We start from the raw sequence: 21,518 nt of genomic DNA on the forward strand, positions 1-21,518 counted from the left end.
TCTGTGCGAGGTTCCAAGCCAATAGAAACGGTCAATAATGGCGACGGCCAGAAGTTTCCAACCAACGCATTTCATTGGGGCACTTCAACGAGTGAGGGTGACGGTCAGACATCATAGCGACATCCCTGCGCGCATCTGACGTGGCGTTCATGTGGAAAATTTATTAGTTGGCCCAGATCCACAGCTGGGTTGATGGATCAGTCCAATCAAAAAACAACATAATTAAATATGAATTAAAAAAAAATTAGAAAGGATCTGAAAGTTGAATCCGGTTCTGTTCGCTGAGGGCAAATTCTGGATAAGTTTGCACGATCCTGAAGTGTTTAAATACAGGAGGGTTTTGACCTTGCAGACTATTAGCCCAGTCTGCTAATTTCTTGAGCTAGATCTTTGGGTGGAGGGGGTATCCGTATTGCTTTCTGATTAGACTGGTCCATCGCTTAGCCGTAGACTTGGTCCCACTAAAAAATATAGGTTGATGTGAGGCTGGATTTATGGCCAACTTTTTGTGAAAATCACAATCACACATTTTATCCCATGAAGTGCATCAATCTCCTCTCACCATGTCAGACTAGAAACTGAGCAAACAAGTAGATCCATAATTTGTAGTGTTTTAATCACTAAAAAGGAAAATCTTGAAGTTACATGAATGATAGTTGCTTAATTTATAATATTTATAATATGTTCATGACATTCTTATTTTTCTAAGTATATCTTGATGGATTTTTTTAAAAAAATTGAAGAACACCTAAGAAATCACGAAAGATACACACAACAATTTAATATAGTAATATTAAAAAAATATAAAGTAATATCCGACGTAGTCTCACAAGAGATAATAGATGCTTGAATATCCATTATCAACTCAGTTTTTTTTATTTTTTAAACTAAGTTGGGACAAAGCTTGATGGTTGTAGAGTGAGTAATTCACCTTCTTTGAAGCTAAAAGGTTTGCTAAATCCAACCTTGCTCCCACATTATTTGCTGCTTTGACGATGTTGGATGTCCACGGCTTGCATCATTAAATCTTTCAAAAAAAAAAAAAAAAAAAACTATCTTATTGTATATCGAACAGAACCGGTACATGGAACCAAGAACTCAGATAGTGATCATGTTCCTAGCTCAAATCAAATGAAGATGGTGACGACACACTTAGAGGCACCATAGATTTTGAGAACCACCCTCCCCCAGATTTATCGATGATACAACACTAACCGTTGTTGGTGACTGGATTATGACACAAGGAAGACATACCAATGCACCATGTTTGTTGACATTTAAATGGAGCTGAAGTAGCAGTGAAGCATCGATGGAATCAACTGGAGGCACCATGTTTGTTGACATTTAAGTGGAGCTGAAGTAGCAGTGAAGCATGAAGGGAATATGATCGAGCAAACAGGGGGAAAAAAAAAAAGAAAAGCAACCAAACATTTCCAGAATGTCCAGCTTTCTAGAGGTCATATGTGCATCATTCGTTATTTTGCAGATGGATCCATGCATCAAATTCCAAACATACATTCCGATGATACAGAGTGAAACAGCTAGGTAAACCATTCCTCCTGTCTACCAACCAAAAAGACTCAATAGATCCCAGGTATAATCCTGTAAGGCACCTTTTCACAGTACATCTTCCAGTACTTCCCGTACCTGTCAGAATACATGACAATCAGGTTAAGAATGAAATCCCACTAGTACATACACATCTCAAGAGGGAACTTTGGCTTTTCTGTGTTCTCTCTCGAGTCGAGAAAACTACAAAATTTGCCACAGGAAGGCTGTAGCAGAACTAATAAGAGCTATCAGCTTTGTCGTCTAGGTGAGCAAATTTCTTAGCATGGATATTTGCTCTGACCTCCAAATTATAACAGCACAGATGGGTGCAATGCGGTAACCATACATGAAAGCAAAACAGCTGCATAATTTTCTTAAATGAGACTAATGGCAGGAAATTAACACCAAATGACTTATATATGCACAGAATTCTACTTGCTTCTATAGTGTCAAAACATCAGCCTTTAGTGGTAGCAGTCAAGGCAGAACAGATGTCTCCTAACATATCCAGAAGTTCGCAGAAGTTTGGCAGAAAAAATTGCTATTGGCAGGATAGCCAACTCTCTGTTCCCTTAATGGGTGTTGGGGCATAATAAGAACTTACGGATCAAGAAGAGTACAGCATTTATGGCAACAGAAGGTCAATGACTATGGCACAGTGAAGGATGAAAGCAGCACTAATAAAAATGCTCCTATTAGAAGGGTCAGCAAAAATTTCAAACGATCTTGAAATCTGGGAATAAAATCAGCCAGTCATACAGCATGCAGCCAATGAGATAAAACTAGCATCTATTATCTAAACATTGAAATTGCACACATCCATGCTCAACACACAGAATGCACATATAGCCGCATAGGAAACATGTTTTTTCTTCTTCTTAGTAAAAGATGCCAAGATATGATGCGGGCTTCAAGTCTTGGGGCAGCCACTTTATGCAAAAAAAATTGCAACAAAGGTTAGTTTGTTCCGAGTCAAACCAACCCAGAACTGTGGCCCACTAAAAGCTGCCAAGACTACTGAATTAAAATAAATGATAAGCTGTAATTGCCAAAAGAGGATCATTTATTAATTAGGCTCTGTTTGCTTACTTGGATGAACACCGGTCATCGTCTCTTTTTGCTCGGTCGAAAAGGAGAATGGTCAGATACAACACATAGAAGTAAGGCAGGAACTGGAAGAGTAACGATCATATTAGAAGTATCCTTAAAAAGTTTATCTTGAAGAGCATTGATACCACATCATAAGTTGCTTACATGATTAAAAAGTGCCGGCACAGTCCAGTAAAATGCAGCTAAAATCTCAGGCACATAGTGGAAGTGACGAGACAAACCCCACCTACCCAAAATCATGAAATCAGTAAAGCTCATGCTAGAAGCCTTCAAATTTACTTAACAAAGCACAACATCTCATAATGCAAAACGTTTTTCCAAGATAAAGGCCCAGATACAGACCATTCTCAATATTACATTTTGAAACTTAATGAAATATTATATTAGCTAATATATCAGAAGTAGAGCTCAAATAAATTTACCAGCCAGAAGTTAGAAGGAGACTGCTTTTTGTTTCCCCACTAGTGGTCCGATAGGATGCTACAATCTGACAAAATTTGACACAAAAATTCAGAAGAACACTGGAGTATACTGCAAAAGTATGCAAGATAATTTATGTTGAAAACTGAATCATGCAGAGGATGGAAACCTTTGATGGAGCTTTTCCCCAAACCAAACACTTGCCATTTGTTCTGCGGAATTCTTGTCTTTGTCTATCACAGTCATAGTTGATGTATATGCAGAGAAGTCCAGCCACAAGTATAGAGAGTGCAAGCTGCAATAACAAAGGAGTCTATTAGCTAAAAAGAATTTCACGATAAAGGAAATTATATTTTTATCAGCACTTGGTTATTTTTATACAGCAACTGTGAAGAAGTAAAAAAAAATTACCTGAGTACCCAGATTTACAGGGTGGTTAACCAGGTACATCCCAGGAGATGTATAGACTGATGGGACCCATACCAAGCATCCCCAGCAAATATAGAATCCAGCTGGCAGAAAGTGAGATAGAACATCGGTTGAGCAAGCCAACATTTGAATTAAGGAAGCAACAGGCAAAGACAAAAAACAGAGGAACACTTAAATCCAGTTCATAGGGGGAGGATACCGGTGCTACCCTAAGACTTAATACTTTCAAAGTTATTAAGTGTTGAAACTTTTATATACTTGGCATGGCATGGTTTCAGACTCCATAAATGGAGTGCCAACAAATAAAGCCAGCATTTGCATGGTACCATCGAGTGTCAAGGATCGGTACAAGCAATTGCTAGTGATTCCTGTAATACAAATTTTGTCATGAAAGTTCTCTTTGGACTCTACTTCAATGGGCTGATGCAACTTTTTGCTTTTTCCAGGTAGGAGAAGCAGTTCATCAAGGTTACTGGTCTATCTCATTCTTCAGGTGATATACCTTCATAATGTACCAAAAATTGTATTTCTAAGTCTGATTAATTAGTTACTAATTTCTTAAAATGAATTCTATTTGAACAACAATTTTTTTTGAAAAGAAAGCCAGTTTCAAGCATCCTGACATGGATACGAATGCAATTTCAATTTCAATATATAATAAGACTGATCACCACTTAGCACTCCACAATTTTCAAGCTATGCCAGAAGAAAATTCCACATGTTTTCGTGGAACCAGCTAGATTGCATCATTACAGCAGTTTGGAGGCTTTTCTGATTTCAGCTTGTATAAACAAGTAAAATCAACCATCCGTCATGCAATGAATATAGTGCATTATATGTTGAGAGTACTTAGTGATTATTTTTCTGATCTTTCTTTGTGTATCAAGTATGCTTAAAGCTAGTGAAAATTTATAAAATATGATTTCCTGGCCACAATTATTACCTTTTACGGCCTGTTTGGATATTTCAGCTGACGTTACCAAAGAAAAGAAGAACTTTGGGAATGAAAAGATGCTGCAGAAGAATCCCGAGGAAAATATTTACTTTAAGATATTCCTAAAAATTGTTTTTGGCTGTGGGAAATTTTGTGGAAAAGACAGGTATAACAAATACTAGCTATTACAAATTATTTGTGCTCATGATATGCTATTTCTATATAAAGCAATCAATCCTGAAATCCTTCATACAGCATTCCAATTTTTTCTTCCATGGGCACTCGATAGAAGCAAAGTGATTGATAAACATGTTAACCAACAAGATTTGCAAAGGACCTAGAAGGTAGTTGCCATGGAGTGATAACAGGAGGGTCTCAAGGGAGCGCAGAGATTGTTTCATCCATTGTGGGGTTTAGAGGATCTAGAGAGTTGGAAGAATGGGTCTTTCATGGTGGGTGTTGGTCCTGTTGGAGAATCCAGAAGGAAAAGAGAGAATGGAGTCTCCAGGTGGGGTGGTGGAGGGAGGGTTGGATCCAGAGGGAGGGAAATGAATAAATCTCCATTGAGGAGTTCTAGATAAGGTAGGGGGGAAAGTGGGTCATCCATGCTAGTGGTTGGGAGAAAGGTGAGAAAGAGAGAAAGTACAAAGAAGGAAGGAGGCAATTAGTTGAGAAAGGAATGATGGGTTCCTTTTTATGCAAAACATGGGCATACAAAAAAGAGAAAAAGGTGATTTTTTTTTTAATCCCATGGAATTGTATATTTTTTATGGTAATTTTCAATCGATAGCATCCGATCCAAACTAAGGTTTTAAATCACATGGAAAAAGGGTGTCCATGTTTCTCGATAGAATGGGATATCCTGCTGTCCAACCCTATCTTTGCAGTGGTTCTAATTATGCATCTCGGTAGATATCGCCGACTCTCTCTCCTCCTTTCCTTTTTTCCTTCTTTCTTTTCTACCTTTCTTCCTTTATTTCTTTTTCTTCTACCTTTATTTCTTTTCTTTCCTTTTTCTTTCTATTTTTTATCCCTTCCTTTATTTCTTTTTCTTATTCTTTCTCTTGCTTTCTTCTTTCTTTCCTTCATTTCTTTCTTTTTCTTCTCCCTTTCTTTCTTTCCTTTTTCACCTTTTTCTTCTTTCCTTTCACATTTTTCTTTTCTTCATCTTTCTTTTTTTTTTTTCTTTACTTTCTTGTTCTCTCCCTGCATAGATGGGTTTTGGAGTCCAAACCCCATTGCAGTCCCATTTTCTCATATAGGAATGGGACAGGATAGGCGGGATGCCTTCCATTTAGGGTTGGAAGTGGGTCGGGCCGGATCGGATTATACCCCTACCTGAGCCCGGCCTGAAATTTTTTTCAGGTTTCGGGCTGAGCTTAGGCCTGAAATTTTCTAAGAAACTTAGGCCCGAGCCAGACCCAAGCCCAGGCCCGAGCCCAATCCGAATCCAATTGGGCCAGCCCACAACCTACACATCTCTTAAAAAATTATTAAAAAAATAATCTAACCCATTCGGTGGTCGGCCACCACGACGACAATACCTGCTCGGTCGCCTCCGAGTGCCACAACCACGCCGAGGCCAATCAATGGTGCTTCCATATCCTCTATGACCATGCCGGAATCTAAAACGAGGGAGGAGGATGAAGCCATCGTCCGAGCCCATCGCCGCTTTGGCAACAAGTGGGCCACTATCGTCTGCCTCCTCGCTGGCTGCACCAACAACGCCGTTAAGAACCACTGGAATGTCACCCTCAAACGTCGCCTTGCTTCCCTCTCCTCTCCTTCTGACGACGACGGCATCTCAACAAGCGATGCCGCCGTATGCTTTCCGGATCCGACGCCCGTGATTTCTTCGGCCCACCCTCGCCTCCGCCACCACCCAGCAGGGAGGACAATCCGATGACGGTGCTACACTGGCATTATTGAGATATGGATCGGATGCCGGCAAGGAGGAGACAGCAGCGAGGGTAGCAAGGATTCGTCTGCCACCAAAGATGGAGGGGCCGATGAGGGAGATGGTGAGGAGGGAGGCGGAGGGGAGGGGGTTGAGGGAGACTGGGACAGTGGGGCTGGGGGACGGTAGGGCAAATTTGGGAGCATATCCATCGAGTAGGGCTTAGGAACGGTCATTAGTGGGGCTTGGGCCGCTTGGCGTCACGGTGGATAGCGTGGGGGCCCAGATCGAAACCTACTTGGGTTGATATTCGGGCTCGAGCCCGAGCGGGTCAAAGGTCTGCCCGAGCCCGGCCTGAAAGCAAAACGAGCCCTATTTTGTGGCCCGAGCCCGGCCTAAATGGTTTCGGGCCGAGTCCAAAGCCCGACCCGAAGCCGGCCCGGCCCGATTCCAGCCTTACTTCCATCCCGCTAGGATTTAAAACCTTGATCCAAACAGCATTAAAGGAATATCACCCAAAAAAAAAAAAGCACTAAAGGAACAAACTCCTTCATGGTTTAGATTCAATGCACCATTGAGATTGAAATACTACAGTAATCAAGTGCATCCAAACAGGCCCTTAAATGTTATAGAAACTGCATCAGCATAATAAGACTTACTTTGATGTGGCTATTAAGCTCATAAGAATTAGAAATTTTCACAAGTATTGCATTCAACAAGCAAGCAATTATGGGGCCAAAATTATAAAAGATATACATCTATCTCTTAGGAGAAGCTATAAAAATTAAGGCCTGGGTCATCTTCACATGGCTAATGCTGCTATGGTTTGCTGTTATGCCCCCACAGATTATCCATCCCTAAGACGTACTTATGCTTAAGGATTGAAATTTATATGCACAGTATAGGGAAGATAGAAAAAAGATGTTAGGGTCAAGCACTACATGTTTAACAAAAATTAAAAATAAAATTGCTACCTCTATCATGAGCAATATCCATAGTGCACCAATATCCAGCTTCCCACCAAAAAAACTTAGTAACGTAGACCAGCATCAATACAGTATTTACCAGCATTGAATCAGCCACTAGGCCATTTTCTTCATACTGCAATATCAAAGTAATTAGTGGAAAGATTGTATAAAAATATTTATAATGTAAGTATGTTACCCTCTAAACAAATGTCAAAAAAATTATCTACTGAGAATAAAAGCATATCATTTTAAGAGAACTTGGCAGTGGTACAACAGATAAGACATATTAAAGACTTCAGACTCCCAGAAGGCAATAGTTGAGTTGCATGAGTCTTATGAAGCATGTAGATACAATATTTGTATGATGAAATTTAAAATCTACATTGAAAGAATGCAAGACTGTAAGTAGAGAGCTGGACCTCAATTTAACAAGAAAAGTAAAAAAAAAAAAAAGAAAAAATTAACACGGACCTGTTTGATGCAATAGGTCACGGCAAGAACGGCCCAGGACATCATACCAAATCGGCAGTTTGTGAACACCTTGATATCAAAACTTTTACCAATGCGAGGATACAATTCCATTCCCTGCATGAGGATATTTATTGTAAAGCAACTGATTCAACGAGAAGCAATGTAGACTGAACTTGCTTTCTGCACTGTAATAGGCTCCTTCGAGGGCATTACTAGAAGAAGGATTCTCTAGTAAGCATCTGAAATCCAGAGCAGATAAAAGTAAGCTATAACTGCACTAGCTGTCTCTACTGAGGAAAGGTTGGCGACTAGGATGTGTGATACACAATAACGGTTGGGTCGTATCAAGAAGTTCACTAGAAGCCTAATTTTTTTTTATAACAAAGCAAAAAAAAACTTATATGATTTTCTGAAAATATTGATCCTTATCCCCCCCCCCCCCAAAAAAAAAAAGAAAAGTAAAATCTTTGATACATGTTCCCAACAAGTCTTACTCATTAACGCATCACAATCACAGTAAACATCTCACAAGAAAATTTCTATGGACAATTATAAAATATAGTATCTAATATCTAGTTTACAGGATCATGTATCAGAAAAACATGTTTAGTAACAAACAATTGGTTTTCAGTTTGTTCTATATCTTTTCAGCATATTTTTCTCCGGATTAGTCTGAGCAGTCTTTTCCTCTTCTAGTCTGCTAAATAAATAAAATGTTGTATACGATAATTATAACTAAGTTTTTGTGCCCAACATGGAAACTTGGGCATAGAGATATATTCAAATGTATATGCCCTTATCAGACCTTTTGAGACAGATAAATTTTAAAAGAAGTATAGGAAATAGAAAGAAAGAAGAAGGATGACCAATGAAGATACTGTTGTGAAAGGATATAGATCATAGTCATCCAGAAAAAGAAACGGAGATCAGAACTAAAGCTATTTCGTGCCATTTGATTCTCAGTAAATCGTGATGAAAGTTCAAAAAACTGTGGAGAATTAGATATAAATGCTGAGAAACATGACGTCATGAACAGCTTGACAGAGGAACTCCACTTAAGTAAGACGAGAATCTTAAAACACTTGCTTAGTTATTGCAACATAAGATAGTTAACAGAAAAGAAAAACCAAGTACAAAAGATTATTGTCTGGAAGAGGACCTACTGTGCATAACCTTTTTCCTTTTTTTTCTTTTTTTAAGAGGTAGAGAAGGGGGGGGGGGGGGGGAGATCCATGTTTATTATAATTACCTAGGTGGCAATACTTGGGAATGCACCACCCAAAACTCGAATCCAGCACCTTTGGTTGCTAAGCAGAGGGGTATGACCACTAGATAAACCCTAGGTTACAAAATACAGTGCATAAAACTTTAGTGCTTCAGACAATTTTTTTGCCCTCATATTTTGATTTTGTTGTCCTATTATCTCGTGTTATTTTTCCACAAGGGGTTGTCAGTAAGTTATACAAGAGAAAACTTCACAAAGCTCCACTCACACATATAACATGAAGGTTCCTAGTGTCTAACATGAGATGAAGGTTGCACTTGAAGCTGCATTTTATTAGCTTGATAAAAGAAGAATGAGGACTCAAGATGCTTTAACCCACTGTCTAACAGTCCACATATACCCATGGTTTCCCGTGCCTTTGATGGTCTTTGCATGTTAACTAGTGTGCCTTATATTGCTCTAAACTCCAAAGAGGACCATGGGAAGATTTAAGAGAGGAATTCAGATCTGGTTCAAAATGAGAAAAGATGACATGGAGACTATAGAAGAATTTGATGTTTGTATAATAATGAAAGTTAACCATGCATAATACTTCAAAGGACCTAGTATCGTGAACACTAAGCTATGACAACATAGGATCAAATAAGCAAACATAAATAGATGGAATAAGGCTTGCACTTGTGTTTGATATATAGAAATATTTCACAAGACTACACCATCAAGTTGAACAAGAAGGCATTTTTTTAATCAACATGCATCCTGATAATACAGATCATGTCAACTTGTCGACCTGTATTGGAAGTCAATCAGATGAGACAAGTGAAAGCTATAAGCTAAACTTTTTATTCTAGATCCAGAGTAAGTGTAAAGAACAGACAATAATATGCATTTGACAAACTGCTTGCAAAGCTCACCCAGTAGAAGTCAATTACTGCATTCCCCAATGTTCCAGAATCAGCAGAAGATGGTGCCAAGTGACCCTTAAAAATAAATGTACAGCAACTTAAGAGCAGGAATAGAATATTTATGATGACGAATAGAACACTGATACAAAGCTGACCAGCTCACTTTTATGTACAAGAAAATGCAAAAGACAAAGCTCCCCACAACAAGTGCTGCATAAATTTCTCCCAGATGGTCATAAACGACTGCAGGGTCAAAAATTCCAAACCTACAGAGTACAGAGTTGAGAGGTTGAAAAATGCATTAGTTACTGTAGAATAAGATGACTGCACATAAGTCTAAGGAAATTTTTACAAACCAGGGGATCACCGAGCAATAGCATAGGCATACAAACAATACAAAGAAACAAACAACAATCCAACTGCTCAACCATCCAATTGCTCTGTTAACAGACCATCCAATTTCCCAATTATCATTTGCATGTCCCAGTCAAACCTATAAGAGCCTCTAGAAAAACAGAAACCAACATGCTTTTTTTTTACATTTAATAAAATTAAGTTATCATTTTGAAGGTAGAAACTAAGAAGGGGTACCATTAATTTATATAAGAAGAAAACGAGATTATGGTATGTTACATCACAGCCTTATGTGATGGAGATGCATGACAATTTTGATGCTGGAGCAGACATCCTTCAGACCCTGGGAGTCATCATTGTAGGGTTTTCAAACTTTAGAGTATAACTAATTAAGGAGAATCAAAGTAGGATTCTTCACTAAAAATCAGCTACAATTTCTCCTCGAAGAAAGATGCCACTGCCTATTTCCTCACATAAAGTAAGTGATGACTCATGACACACGTGTGACCATCTAGCATTTTGTTTGATGGTATAAAGCTGTTTTTCCATGGCGTATTTTGGAAGTAGTACCAAAAGGATCCAGAGTATGAAGAAGCAAACAAAAACAGCATTATTACAATAACTTAATCAAAATTCATATTGCAAACATTACCCATAAAAAACGCTCCACAACTGGCATGGTTGCAAGTATAAGGGCATTTTACTTCACAAACAATTTTATGAATCTTAAGGGAGTATACGGATGACACTGAATCGAGTACAACAAAGATGAAACGATGAAAAAAAAACATTTATTTATAAAGAGCCTCCATGTTAAAATGTTCTACCATATAAAAAATAAGAATGTCTCTTACCACCAAAGGCTGACATAAGTTATTAAAGTCACTGCATAAGCTTGCAAACCATTTGCCTGTAAAAAATACAAGTACCATAAACAGAGATAAGTTATGCAGTCATATGGATGCAAGCCATTTGTCTGTAGCATAAGCGGTTAATGTCTTTCTATATCTTGAGATACCCAGCACAAGGTCAATAAAACTAAAAAGAGAAATGGGTCATTGGATCAGACATTCTCCCTGCTCCTAAACAACACTTGCTTTTTGGCAGCATAAAGTGGGACTGGAGACCGAAAGCCTCAGTGATAGTTTGGCTATTTCTCTTTCAGTTATTTCTTGATATTTATTGCATATTACCCCTCTTCTTCTTTAACAGTGAAATCATTTAACTTGTGACAAAAAGTTAATGTAAATCATAAAAATGTCAGCAACCACTGCAATCATCTATTGACTTGACCCCAACATAAAAGCTGGAATAACTAAGATAATCTGATCCTTGTACCATGAAAAGCCATATGAAGCTGAATTAAGTAGCGAACAAGTTATGTGCACTAGAGTCTAGACAACCTTGTCCCTCAATAGTCTTATGCTTAAAGCCACCTGTATCACACATGTATAACAGCAATTCCTGATAGTGAGAAAGATATCTTTGTGGATCAATATACTTTAACTCGCTTTGGAATCATCTTTCCTATCAAAGGCTTCAGAATAGTGATGCAATAAGATGTTACAATGGTCATTGTTGAGTTAATTTACACAGATTCAAACCTTGTAGACAGGTATGTTCCCTAATGGAGAAACCGGACCCTCAACTCTTTTCCCAGGCAGTGCAAGCTGAAGAAAAGCTTCAAATGCACCAAAGCAACCGATGATTTTCCATGCCACGGGGGATGGCAGCGGCCAGATATTCTTAAAGCCCTGCAGTCCATGTTGCTTCAGATACTCATAAGTTTGCAGCACAGAGCCATCAGCATGAACCATTGTATACCATCTGCAGAACGAAATTAAAGTATTCAGTGCCATACAATGCTGCATCTAGAATGATGGTTGTCGAGAGCTTTCAAAACAAAATCTGGTGGAAACACTCTACATAACCAAAAAAAAAAGACACCCAAAAAAAAAAAACAATGGAAGAATAAGAACTGGCACATTGGGGTAGCCTGGGAACAAAACTGGTCAAAACCGAGACTTTAGTAGCTTGCTGCAACTATTCTTCGCATACGTAAAAGAAAATATTAAGTTAATATACTCTTCCTACTAAGGAACACAAAGATCAACAAGAAACTGCCTAACATAAAACTACCTACATTCTAGGAGAAAAAATGTATAGAAAAGAGTGTTTTTTTTTTTTTTGGGTAAATCGGATATATTACACTATAAAAGAATGATTTAGAGACAGTTTCTAGCCATTCCAAATATTTAAAAGAAAAAGGAAAAAAATTAGATAAAATTAAAGAACAGAAAAGTGCTATTTTTTTATAAGAAAAAGAAGCAAAAAAAAAAAAAAACCCGATTCGGAGAAACTAATGGATGATCCCTTGGCATTTCCCGGAAAACTACATCCAACTAAAGAAAAGAAGGACTCTCGGTACCAAAAAACCAGCAAAGAAGGCATGATTTAAAGAAAACAAAGAAGTCAGTTGGTAGGCATCGCATACAAGAATCCGTCTCGGATTCTGTGCCCAACGAATCTCAAGAAAAGATGAAGAAGCGCTCCAAAAAAAAATCAGCAAAAAAACAGAAGATCAAAAGAAGCGCAATTCTAGCAGCCGATCTATTAGCATTCGGATCGCTCCTCATGGATTTTTGAAAAAAAAAAACAAAGAGAGGAGAGGAGAGCTCACAGTAGGATGACGAAGGGAGGACAGAGGGTGAGGAGGGAGATCATGGAAATGTAGGTGACCAACGCCGAATGGACGGTCTTCGATTCCCCCATCGTCGCTCTCTCTCTCTCGCTCGCTTGCTCGCTCGTCTCCGCCCGGTGGTAGTGAAGTGAGTTTTGGTCCGCCGGCGTGGGAGGGACGGGGAAGGTAGCGGATATATTTCCTTTCTCGTTCTTGTGGAGCCCGCACCTCCGCATTCAGCACGTGCACTGCACGTGAGCCAAATAACGGGTCGGGGATTGTAACGGTACACGCACAACGATGCTGTAACGATTGTTTCGGCCCATATAAGCTCGGATATCTCTATTAATTAGCTGATATAATTTTATCAAAAAAAATAGCTGATATATAATATTTATTTTTTTAAAATAATATTTTTATAAATTAAAAATTTAATATAATATAAAAGATATCATGGATGATATCAAATATTTTATTTAAAAAATATTTTATTTTATTTAACTATTCTATTTTATTTATTTTATATATATTTTAAACTCATGCCAATTTTGAGACATAAAAAGACAGGTTAAATTCAAGAAATATATAGAAAATATAAAATCTTTATCAAAAATACCTTCTTGGTAATGAATTCGGGATAGTTGTCTTAGAGAATAGTCCGTGACATGGACCATGGAGCAGACCCCTTTGGGAGTGAAGTCTAATTGGCTCCTGATCCCTTTCTCCAGGTACTGGATCCTCCATTTAAGGAACCTCTGCCTCTTCTCCTCATCACCGAAAGCCTTGGCATAAAGCTCCTTGTTTTGGAACTCCTCGTAGACGTTATAGCATGGAGGGTGGCCCTCCTTATTGAACTCGTGCATGAAAACCACATTCTCCATTTTCGGCAGGTCAAGGTCCTCCTCGAGAAGGGTGTCAATGCCGAACTGCTTCCTCCAGATTATGGCATTCTTGATCATGGCCATGGTCTCCTTCACCTTGAACTCCCAAGCACGGTGTCGCTCTTCTCGTCGCCCGCAAGGGGGATGCCCCAGATGAACACCTCCTCCGATGCCACCGCGACCATCGATGCTTCACCAGAGGCCTCCTTTTTTTGCTTTGCAGCCGGCGCTGCTAGAGTCACCTCCTCTATGGCCAGCGGAGCGACAGGGACCACGATCACCTCCACTGTCTTGGCCCCGTCCTCGTCCACCACGACGGCCTTCTCCTTCGTTGGTGGCGGTGGAGAAGCCGTCTCCTCGACCACTGCTGTCTTTGAGGGTTCCTCCAGTTCTGCTAGCTTCAGGGGCTCCTCTTCTGCTTCTACTATCTTTGGAGGCTCCTCCGACTCCCGCTCGATCGAAGCAGGGGTGGATGGCTCCTCGACCTAGGCCTCCTCCTCCGGCATGGCGGCGGCGGTGGGAGATGAAGGTGACGGGGAAGGAGAGGCTTCAAGTAGAAGGCTTGAAACGAACGATGAGGAAGCACGTGGCTCTCTCTCCTCCCTCCCCCCGATGCCCCCATAAAATGCCACACGTTAAACGGAGGAGGAAGCGAGAGAGGGAGAAAGGACTCATCCTCTCGCTTTGTCCAGGCGACACTCCATCGCGACGCACGACGGCCCCAACTCCTTCCTTTCGATCCTCTTCCACGGGTGCTTACGACGATGAAGAGGGGGAGGCCGCTGCCGACAATGCACGATAGCTGCAGCGATGATGCATGATGGCGGACATGTCGTGCTCAGCTGGCACTCCGATGATAGTCCCAGCTCCTTTTTCATGTACTTCGACGGCGATGTGTGGCGGCCTCTGCTCCTTTTTTGTGAGCATTTTATTTTTTTTTTCTTTTACGTGGTAACGTGGCCAAAGGAGATCCTATATTGCTGCCACGTGGCGGACGGATGCTTCTCCATTGAGAGGCCTCCGTTTATATATATATATATATTAGAGATTAGGATGGAGGTATTGGCCTCCATCCATCACGTGTTGATATTTTCTCAAGCCTTCGTTTGACACATTAGTAGGGCCTCAGCAGGATGCTCTCGTAGGAGCTCAGCGAGAAGCTCCCATGAGAGAAGATGGATGAAGGAGAGGGGGTGATGGGATTCATCCACCAGTCAAGGCGAAGAACACAAAAGCTCCATCCACCACAAGGTCTTGGCCTTGAACATGTGCTTGACATCGAGGTCTATGTCCGCCCCCGCCATGGCCGCTTGGAGGTCAAGAAGGAGCAGAGAACGTACATCTCCTCCACCCTTCATCGTCAGGGACAGACACACCACCACCGCCAGCCACTCTATCTATAGTCGATCCCTCTGTAGCCGAAGCCCACTTCCATCGGAGAGAAAGCACCGATCGACATAGTTCATGGCGAGCACCATCATGAGGGCACACCGCCACTGCCAGCTGCCCCATCCCCTTGTAGTCGAAGCCCACCTCCACCGAGGAGGTGGCACCGATCAAGGTAGTTCATGGCAAGCACCATTGTGAGGGTAGAAAATTCATGCCAAGCGGCAGCGCGTGCCACCCACTCAAATGTGCCCTTCCTCATGAAGCGAAAATAGAGATCGTCGACATTGCGAGGAAAGCATGGGGTGGGTCTCCCCTTCTTTGGCAATCAAAGAATACAAGAGAAGTTTGGAGGATGGCTTGGGTTTCGTGTTGGCTATTTATCCTATGTTTTTCCACTAGTTTTTTTTTTCTACTTTTTCCATCCTCAGCACTTTCAATTGGGTGGGAGGCTTGAGTTTAAATTGCATTTTGTGAATCACACAGTTTATATGCTAGCTAAAATATAAGCTGATGATTTTTAATTAATTTTTTTTAATTTTTTATTTAAATTATTAAATTAACTCTCCACCAATCTCGAATTTATTATATGTTTAGATATTTTATTAAATATATATTTTTTTATTCATGTTTTCTTTCTTGGATGTTATTCAATATTGGTGTCAGTTGCTGACTTAGATGGCTATTATTTCTAGCTTCAAGAGTCTTGGTTCCCATATCTCATATGACTAAAGTATTTTCGATTCCATCGCTTGAATGAATGCATGGAGTCTCATTTTTATTTTGACATCTGTTAAAATTTGACACCTTGAGATTCAGCCCACATTGAGCCCACAGCGAGATTCGCGGAGAAAAATGGAGTCCAACGAGATCAAGATCACCTGAAACGGAGCTCGGATGGAGGAGATACGAGCTTTTGAAGTCGGCATGAGAATCGAGGTAACAGAGAGGTAGGGGTTGGTTTTCTCACCGCCGTACGAACCAGAGGAGAGAGAGAGACGTGAGGCTACTGTGAGAGAAGGAGCAGGAGGCTCCTGGACAGCGGTCGCCAGGCTCTTCAGGGGTTCAGGGGGGTCTTCAAGAGAGAGAAAGCTTTTGTGAGGGGAACTTCTAGTGAGAGAGAATTGGGTGTACAAGGGTTGAGGGTGAGGTCTCCTCTTGTAAAATTTTCTTTTCATAGTGAAGTTTGCATGCCCCGTGGAGGCGAGCCCTTTTGTGGCTGATCCACGTATTTTGATTGTTTTTCTTTTGTTTTGTTTCTTCTTTCTTCCTGCTGCATCGCGTGGTACTGAAAGGATCTTGGGAGGTGGTGTCCTGGCCAGACATCCACCCAATAAATGGTATCAGAGCAAGGCGATACAAGGACGCAGATTGCAGTGGTGGTGAGCAAGACTGAAGATGAAGAAAACAGGAACAATCAAGATGGAGATCAACAAGTTCGATGGTAAGAGCAATTTCTCCTTGTGGCAGACAAGGGTGAAGGACGTGCTCATCCAACAGGGGTTGATCGACGCTCTCTTGTGCGATGAGAAACCGACCACCATGGAGGTGCGGGATTGGAAACGGCTACAGATGCAAGCGGTGAGTACCATCCGCATGTACCTGGTAGATGAGGTGGTGATCCATGTGCTAAGCGAGACTTCCCCGACGGTGCTGTGGTCGAAGCTCGAGGAGTTGTACATGGCGAAGTCTCTCACCAACACTCTTTTCCTCTGGAGGCAGTTTTACCAACTACGGATGACTGAGGGACAGAGCGTGCAGGAGCATCTCAGCCACTTCCAGAAGATCCTCACCGACCTTCTCAGTGTTGGCGAGAACGTTGAGGAGAAGACCAGGGCGCTGGTTTTGCTGGCATCGCTTCTCCCTTCGTACGAGTCCTTGGTGACTGCTCTTCTAGTGGGGAAGAGCACTATCAAGATGGACGAGGTCACCGCGGTGATACTCCAGAATGAGGTTCTCAAGAGGGAGAACCCAGCTTCGAGCTCAGGTGGCAGTAGCTCAGCTTTAGTGGCTTCTGGAGGAGCAGAAGGCGGTAGACGGAGCGACAGGAGATCGCAACGAGGGCGGTCCAAGTTCAGGAGGGACTTGAGCAAAACCAGGTGTTACCGGTGTGAGGAGTTAGGACATCTAGCCAGAGATTGTCCTCAACTGAAAAATCGGACGGTGGCTGCTGTAGCGACGGCCGGCAGCGATTCAGATGGAGATGTCCTGGAGATATCTGACGAGGTATCTACTTCTTCCTAGCAGTGGATATTAGATTCTGCATGCCCCTATCATGTGTGTTGCAGAGAGGAGCAGTTTGACTCCCTAGAGAACAGTGAGGGCACTGTATATCTGCCGGATGGATCAAACTGTGCGATCAGAGGCATTGGGACAGTCAGTGATTCAGAGGAGAGAGAGAGGCATGAGGCTGCTGTGTGAGAAGGAGCAGGAGGCTCCTGGACAGCGGTCGCCAGGCTCTTCAGGGGTTCGGGGGGGTCTCCAAGAGAGAGAGAGCTTTTGTGAGGGGAACTTCTAGTGTGAGAGAATTGGGTGTACAAGGGTTGAGGGTGAGGTCTCCTCTTGTAAAATTTTCTTTTCATAGTGAAGTTTGCATGCCCCGTGGAGGCGAGCCTTTTTGTGGCTGATCCACGTATTTTGATTATTTTTCTTTTGTTTTGTTTCTTCTTTCTTTCTGCTGCATCGCGTGGTACTGAAAGGATCTTGGGAGGTGGTGTTCTGGCCAGACATCCACCCAACAACATCCTCTTTGTTTTTTTAAATATCAATTCCACGAATAAACTAATAAGAGAATACGAAAAGATATATACGTTAAAAAAAAAAAGTATTTAAAATTAGCGGCCCCATCAAATGACATGGTGCCATGGTGCGCAAAAAGCTAATGGTAGTCCAAAGTCATGATAGTCTAAGGAGATTTGATCAAAATTTTGGTTTCATGGATATATTAAAGGAGTGCTCTTAGTTTAGATCCGTATGCTTCTCTTATCAAAATATTGTTGGATATAAAATATTTATAAATATGTACAAATAAAATAAATAAAATTTGACTTTCCATTTTGAAATATAGCTAGATCTAGAAGGAGTTCAAGCTTACTCAATTATCATCTATATTATAGGTTATAAATTTTGATCCCTGTTATTTGGTGATTACAACTTGTCCACCGTACCTTCTTATCAACCAGTGCCTAAAAATGATCATGGTATTAAGTGCAGCAATAAATAGTAAATTTATTTTACTTTTCGATTTATCTTGTTACAAAATTTATTATTGAGTGAATAGCAAAAGGAAATATGAGTGAAAAAACATCCACATGAGTATTATATACACATGCTTAACCAAATACGCAAATCTTCTCTTAAGAATAATGAAAACCTAAATAATCCTATTAATTATCCAATGAAATATTTAATCATGCAAAAATAGAGAATTTAGTATGACCTATTCTAAATTCTTTTGTTTTTATTTTTCTATCTTTTACTTCTCATGCTGCTACTAATTATGGAATAATGGTCAGAGTAGACACAGACTTTCTTGTTGAAAAGTTGTTTGGATCATTAGAGCAAACTTATCTAAGTTGTTAGTATTACATCACCATCGAAATCATTAGGAAGGGACCCAATGGTTAGGTTCTCCACCGGTACAGAAAAGAGCTTGACAAGCACACCTTTCATATGGACTTATGTTTGTATTCAGGTGTAGGCTAGAGTTGGTACCTTTAACTTTTGTTGTTTTTTTTTTTTTTGTAAATAACTTTTGCTCAAAATGATGTGATGTCATTAAGAGTTAATTTAATATATTCTTAAAAAATAATATCATGTTTATGTTTGCACATAATGTCATTAAGAGTTAATTTAAAAGAGTTGCTAATTGGCTTATCGGCGCCTCATAGATCGGGATCCTGCATATGCGAGACAGTACTCAAGAGAGGAAATAGATAGAGAAGGGGGGAGGGAGAAAAATATAACATATTGCTCCATCCATTATAGGAAAACAGAGAGTACTTGCTAGGTGAACGTGAACTGATGGACTAGAGTATGTTTGATTGTTTTTTTTTTTTTTTTTAATTTAATCTATAGCAGGATGAATACGAGAGTTTGTATGCGGAGAAAGTTCTTGTTGAGAAAAAAAGGTAGGGCGGGATACTTTTACCTCTTCATTTTTTTTTATAATTTACTATGATAAATTGTAATATTCAGAACCTAATTAGCCACAAAAAATAAAAATGCATGATTATTGAAGCATGAAAAAAAAATAGAGAAGGCTCCTGTTGGACTTTCGATTGGAGTCGACAGATGACTCCGGGGAGGAGTCCAACTCCCTCCTCCCTGCCCCTCCCTGTTGGACTTCCGATTGGAGTCGACAGATGACTCCGGGGAGGAGTCCAACTCCCTCCTCCCTGCCCCTCCCTCTCCTCTACTTCTATTTAAAGGGTCGAGTCCCTTCTGAAGCACCTCCATTGGCCACCGTATTTTTAATTAGAAAAGATCGATGTTTATTTTCTCGGGTTCATCAGAGACACAGCCAATCCTCATCAGAGATGAAGTATGGATCTTCTATTTCTCTTTAATCTTTCTTCCTAGGTCTAAATCTATCTCTCGCGAACCATTACCAGCCGGATTCCGACGGCAATCACCGAAGATGTGTTTGAAAAATCCTCCCTGTTTCGAGTTTTATTGCTGCCCTTTTCTTCGATGCTGGTGGTCACCACCGATCGACGGTTTGGATTTCTTGGACTACGCCATCGCAGCCCCAATAGTCACCGGCTACTGCTGCATCGATCATAGCTTTTGATCTGACAAACAAAGAGGGACCACACGGTCTTCTGTTTTGCCAATGAAGTCACGGAAAGAAAGGAAGAGGAGGAAGAAAAAAAAAGAAGACAAAAAAAAAGAAAAGAGAAAAAGAGAAAAAGAGAAAAAAAAAAGAGAGATTCTCTTTCTTTCCTCTCTCCCTCTAGACTTCCACTATTTTTCTCTAAAAAATTTTAATTTTCTCTCTCTAAGATTTATTTCTCTCTCTTCAATATTTTCTCTCTCTATCATGCTTGTTGTATCTCTCTCTTTTCTTGAATTTATGAAATTGAAGATCTATCTTTCATGATTAATTTAATCTTATTTTAGAAATTTGATTCGAAAAACACACAATTTTTAGTCCGATCTTAAGTAGGGTTTTCGTTTGGGATTTTATTTTGATTTAGTTATAAATTAAAATTTAATATAAAAATATAATTTTGAATAATAGATTCTGAAGAATCTCTTCAAAGTTAACTGATATGTTCATTCAGTATTGTGTGAAAGATCAATAATGAACTGTCTTCTTGAAAAATTTTATAAGTATTTTGAAAGTAAATACCAGTCTTTGAATTATATATGATCCATAAAACTATATTTTGAATGACAACTGATTTATAAAATATCATGATTTATTATGGAATATGCATGTGTTTAATGAACTTATGATATCTATATGTTATATTGCGAAAGTGCTTTAATACGGATCATATTTCATGCTCTCAACTTAACTATATTCTAGACCCTACCAACGAGGGTTATATGTTGGCACTTTATTCTGGGCCCTGCCACGGGGATAAGTATAGTCATAATTAAAGTTGTTGAGTTATATATATTTTGACTCGAATCAAAATTTATGGTTATGTATATGTATGAATATTTAAAAATATTTATTTTATTTAAGTAAGCTTGAAATATGTTTTATGTTCATTCATGGTATTATTTTTAAATTTCATATCTTATGATAATATCTGAAATGTCTAGTTAAGATATTCATTGCATACTAGGCTATCTAGTTCGTTACTTTATATTTTACCATTTTATAGATTCAGGGGAGTAGCTTAATTCGAAAATTCGATATGAGAGAGTGAATTAGAGATCCACTTTGATATTTTATTTTGGACTAAGATTTATTAAAATTTGACGTAAGATCATGGAGCTTTATTTTGTAAGATATTTGATTTAGTTATTTGAATTAAAATTGAATATTAATTATTTAAATTTTGTTCCGTTCTTATTTTGTGATATCATGATAAGATACCTTGCATACTTATAAAGAGAGTTCTTCATGAGTATGCGGCGATTGTCATGACCTTCGACTCACGATCTCGGATCGAAGGCATGATAATTAATATGGTATCAAAGTATAAGTGGATAACTTATGACACACAGAATCAGATATGAGTGTAGGTGGGTAGATACTAGGAACATTGGGACAATAACTTGTATTAATTGTGACGACTTAGAAATTCTAGACTTGACACAAGTGGATATCATTGATGGATTTAAAACAGAG

General features: G+C 39.7%; 1 protein-coding gene across 1 annotated transcript; it reads right to left on the minus strand.

Annotated features, from left to right (window-relative positions):
* Window positions 1–948: 948 nt before the first annotated feature.
* Window positions 949–13,113, minus strand: LOC105049359 (7-dehydrocholesterol reductase). The gene is made up of 13 exons (XM_073260643.1): window positions 12,945–13,113; window positions 11,869–12,091; window positions 11,119–11,174; window positions 10,074–10,176; window positions 9,920–9,985; window positions 7,781–7,894; window positions 7,316–7,442; window positions 3,493–3,593; window positions 3,251–3,376; window positions 3,084–3,148; window positions 2,806–2,887; window positions 2,641–2,723; window positions 949–1,647 (listed from the first exon to the last, which is right to left on the minus strand). The coding sequence occupies exons 1-13, from the start codon at window positions 13,034–13,036 to the stop codon at window positions 1,581–1,583; spliced, it is 1,305 nt and encodes a 434-aa protein (XP_073116744.1). The 5' UTR covers window positions 13,037–13,113; the 3' UTR covers window positions 949–1,580.
* Between the last annotated feature and the right edge of the window lie 8,405 nt (window positions 13,114–21,518).

This window comes from Elaeis guineensis, chromosome 7 (assembly GCF_000442705.2).
Source record: "Elaeis guineensis isolate ETL-2024a chromosome 7, EG11, whole genome shotgun sequence".
Classification (NCBI taxonomy): domain Eukaryota; kingdom Viridiplantae; phylum Streptophyta; class Magnoliopsida; order Arecales; family Arecaceae; genus Elaeis; species Elaeis guineensis.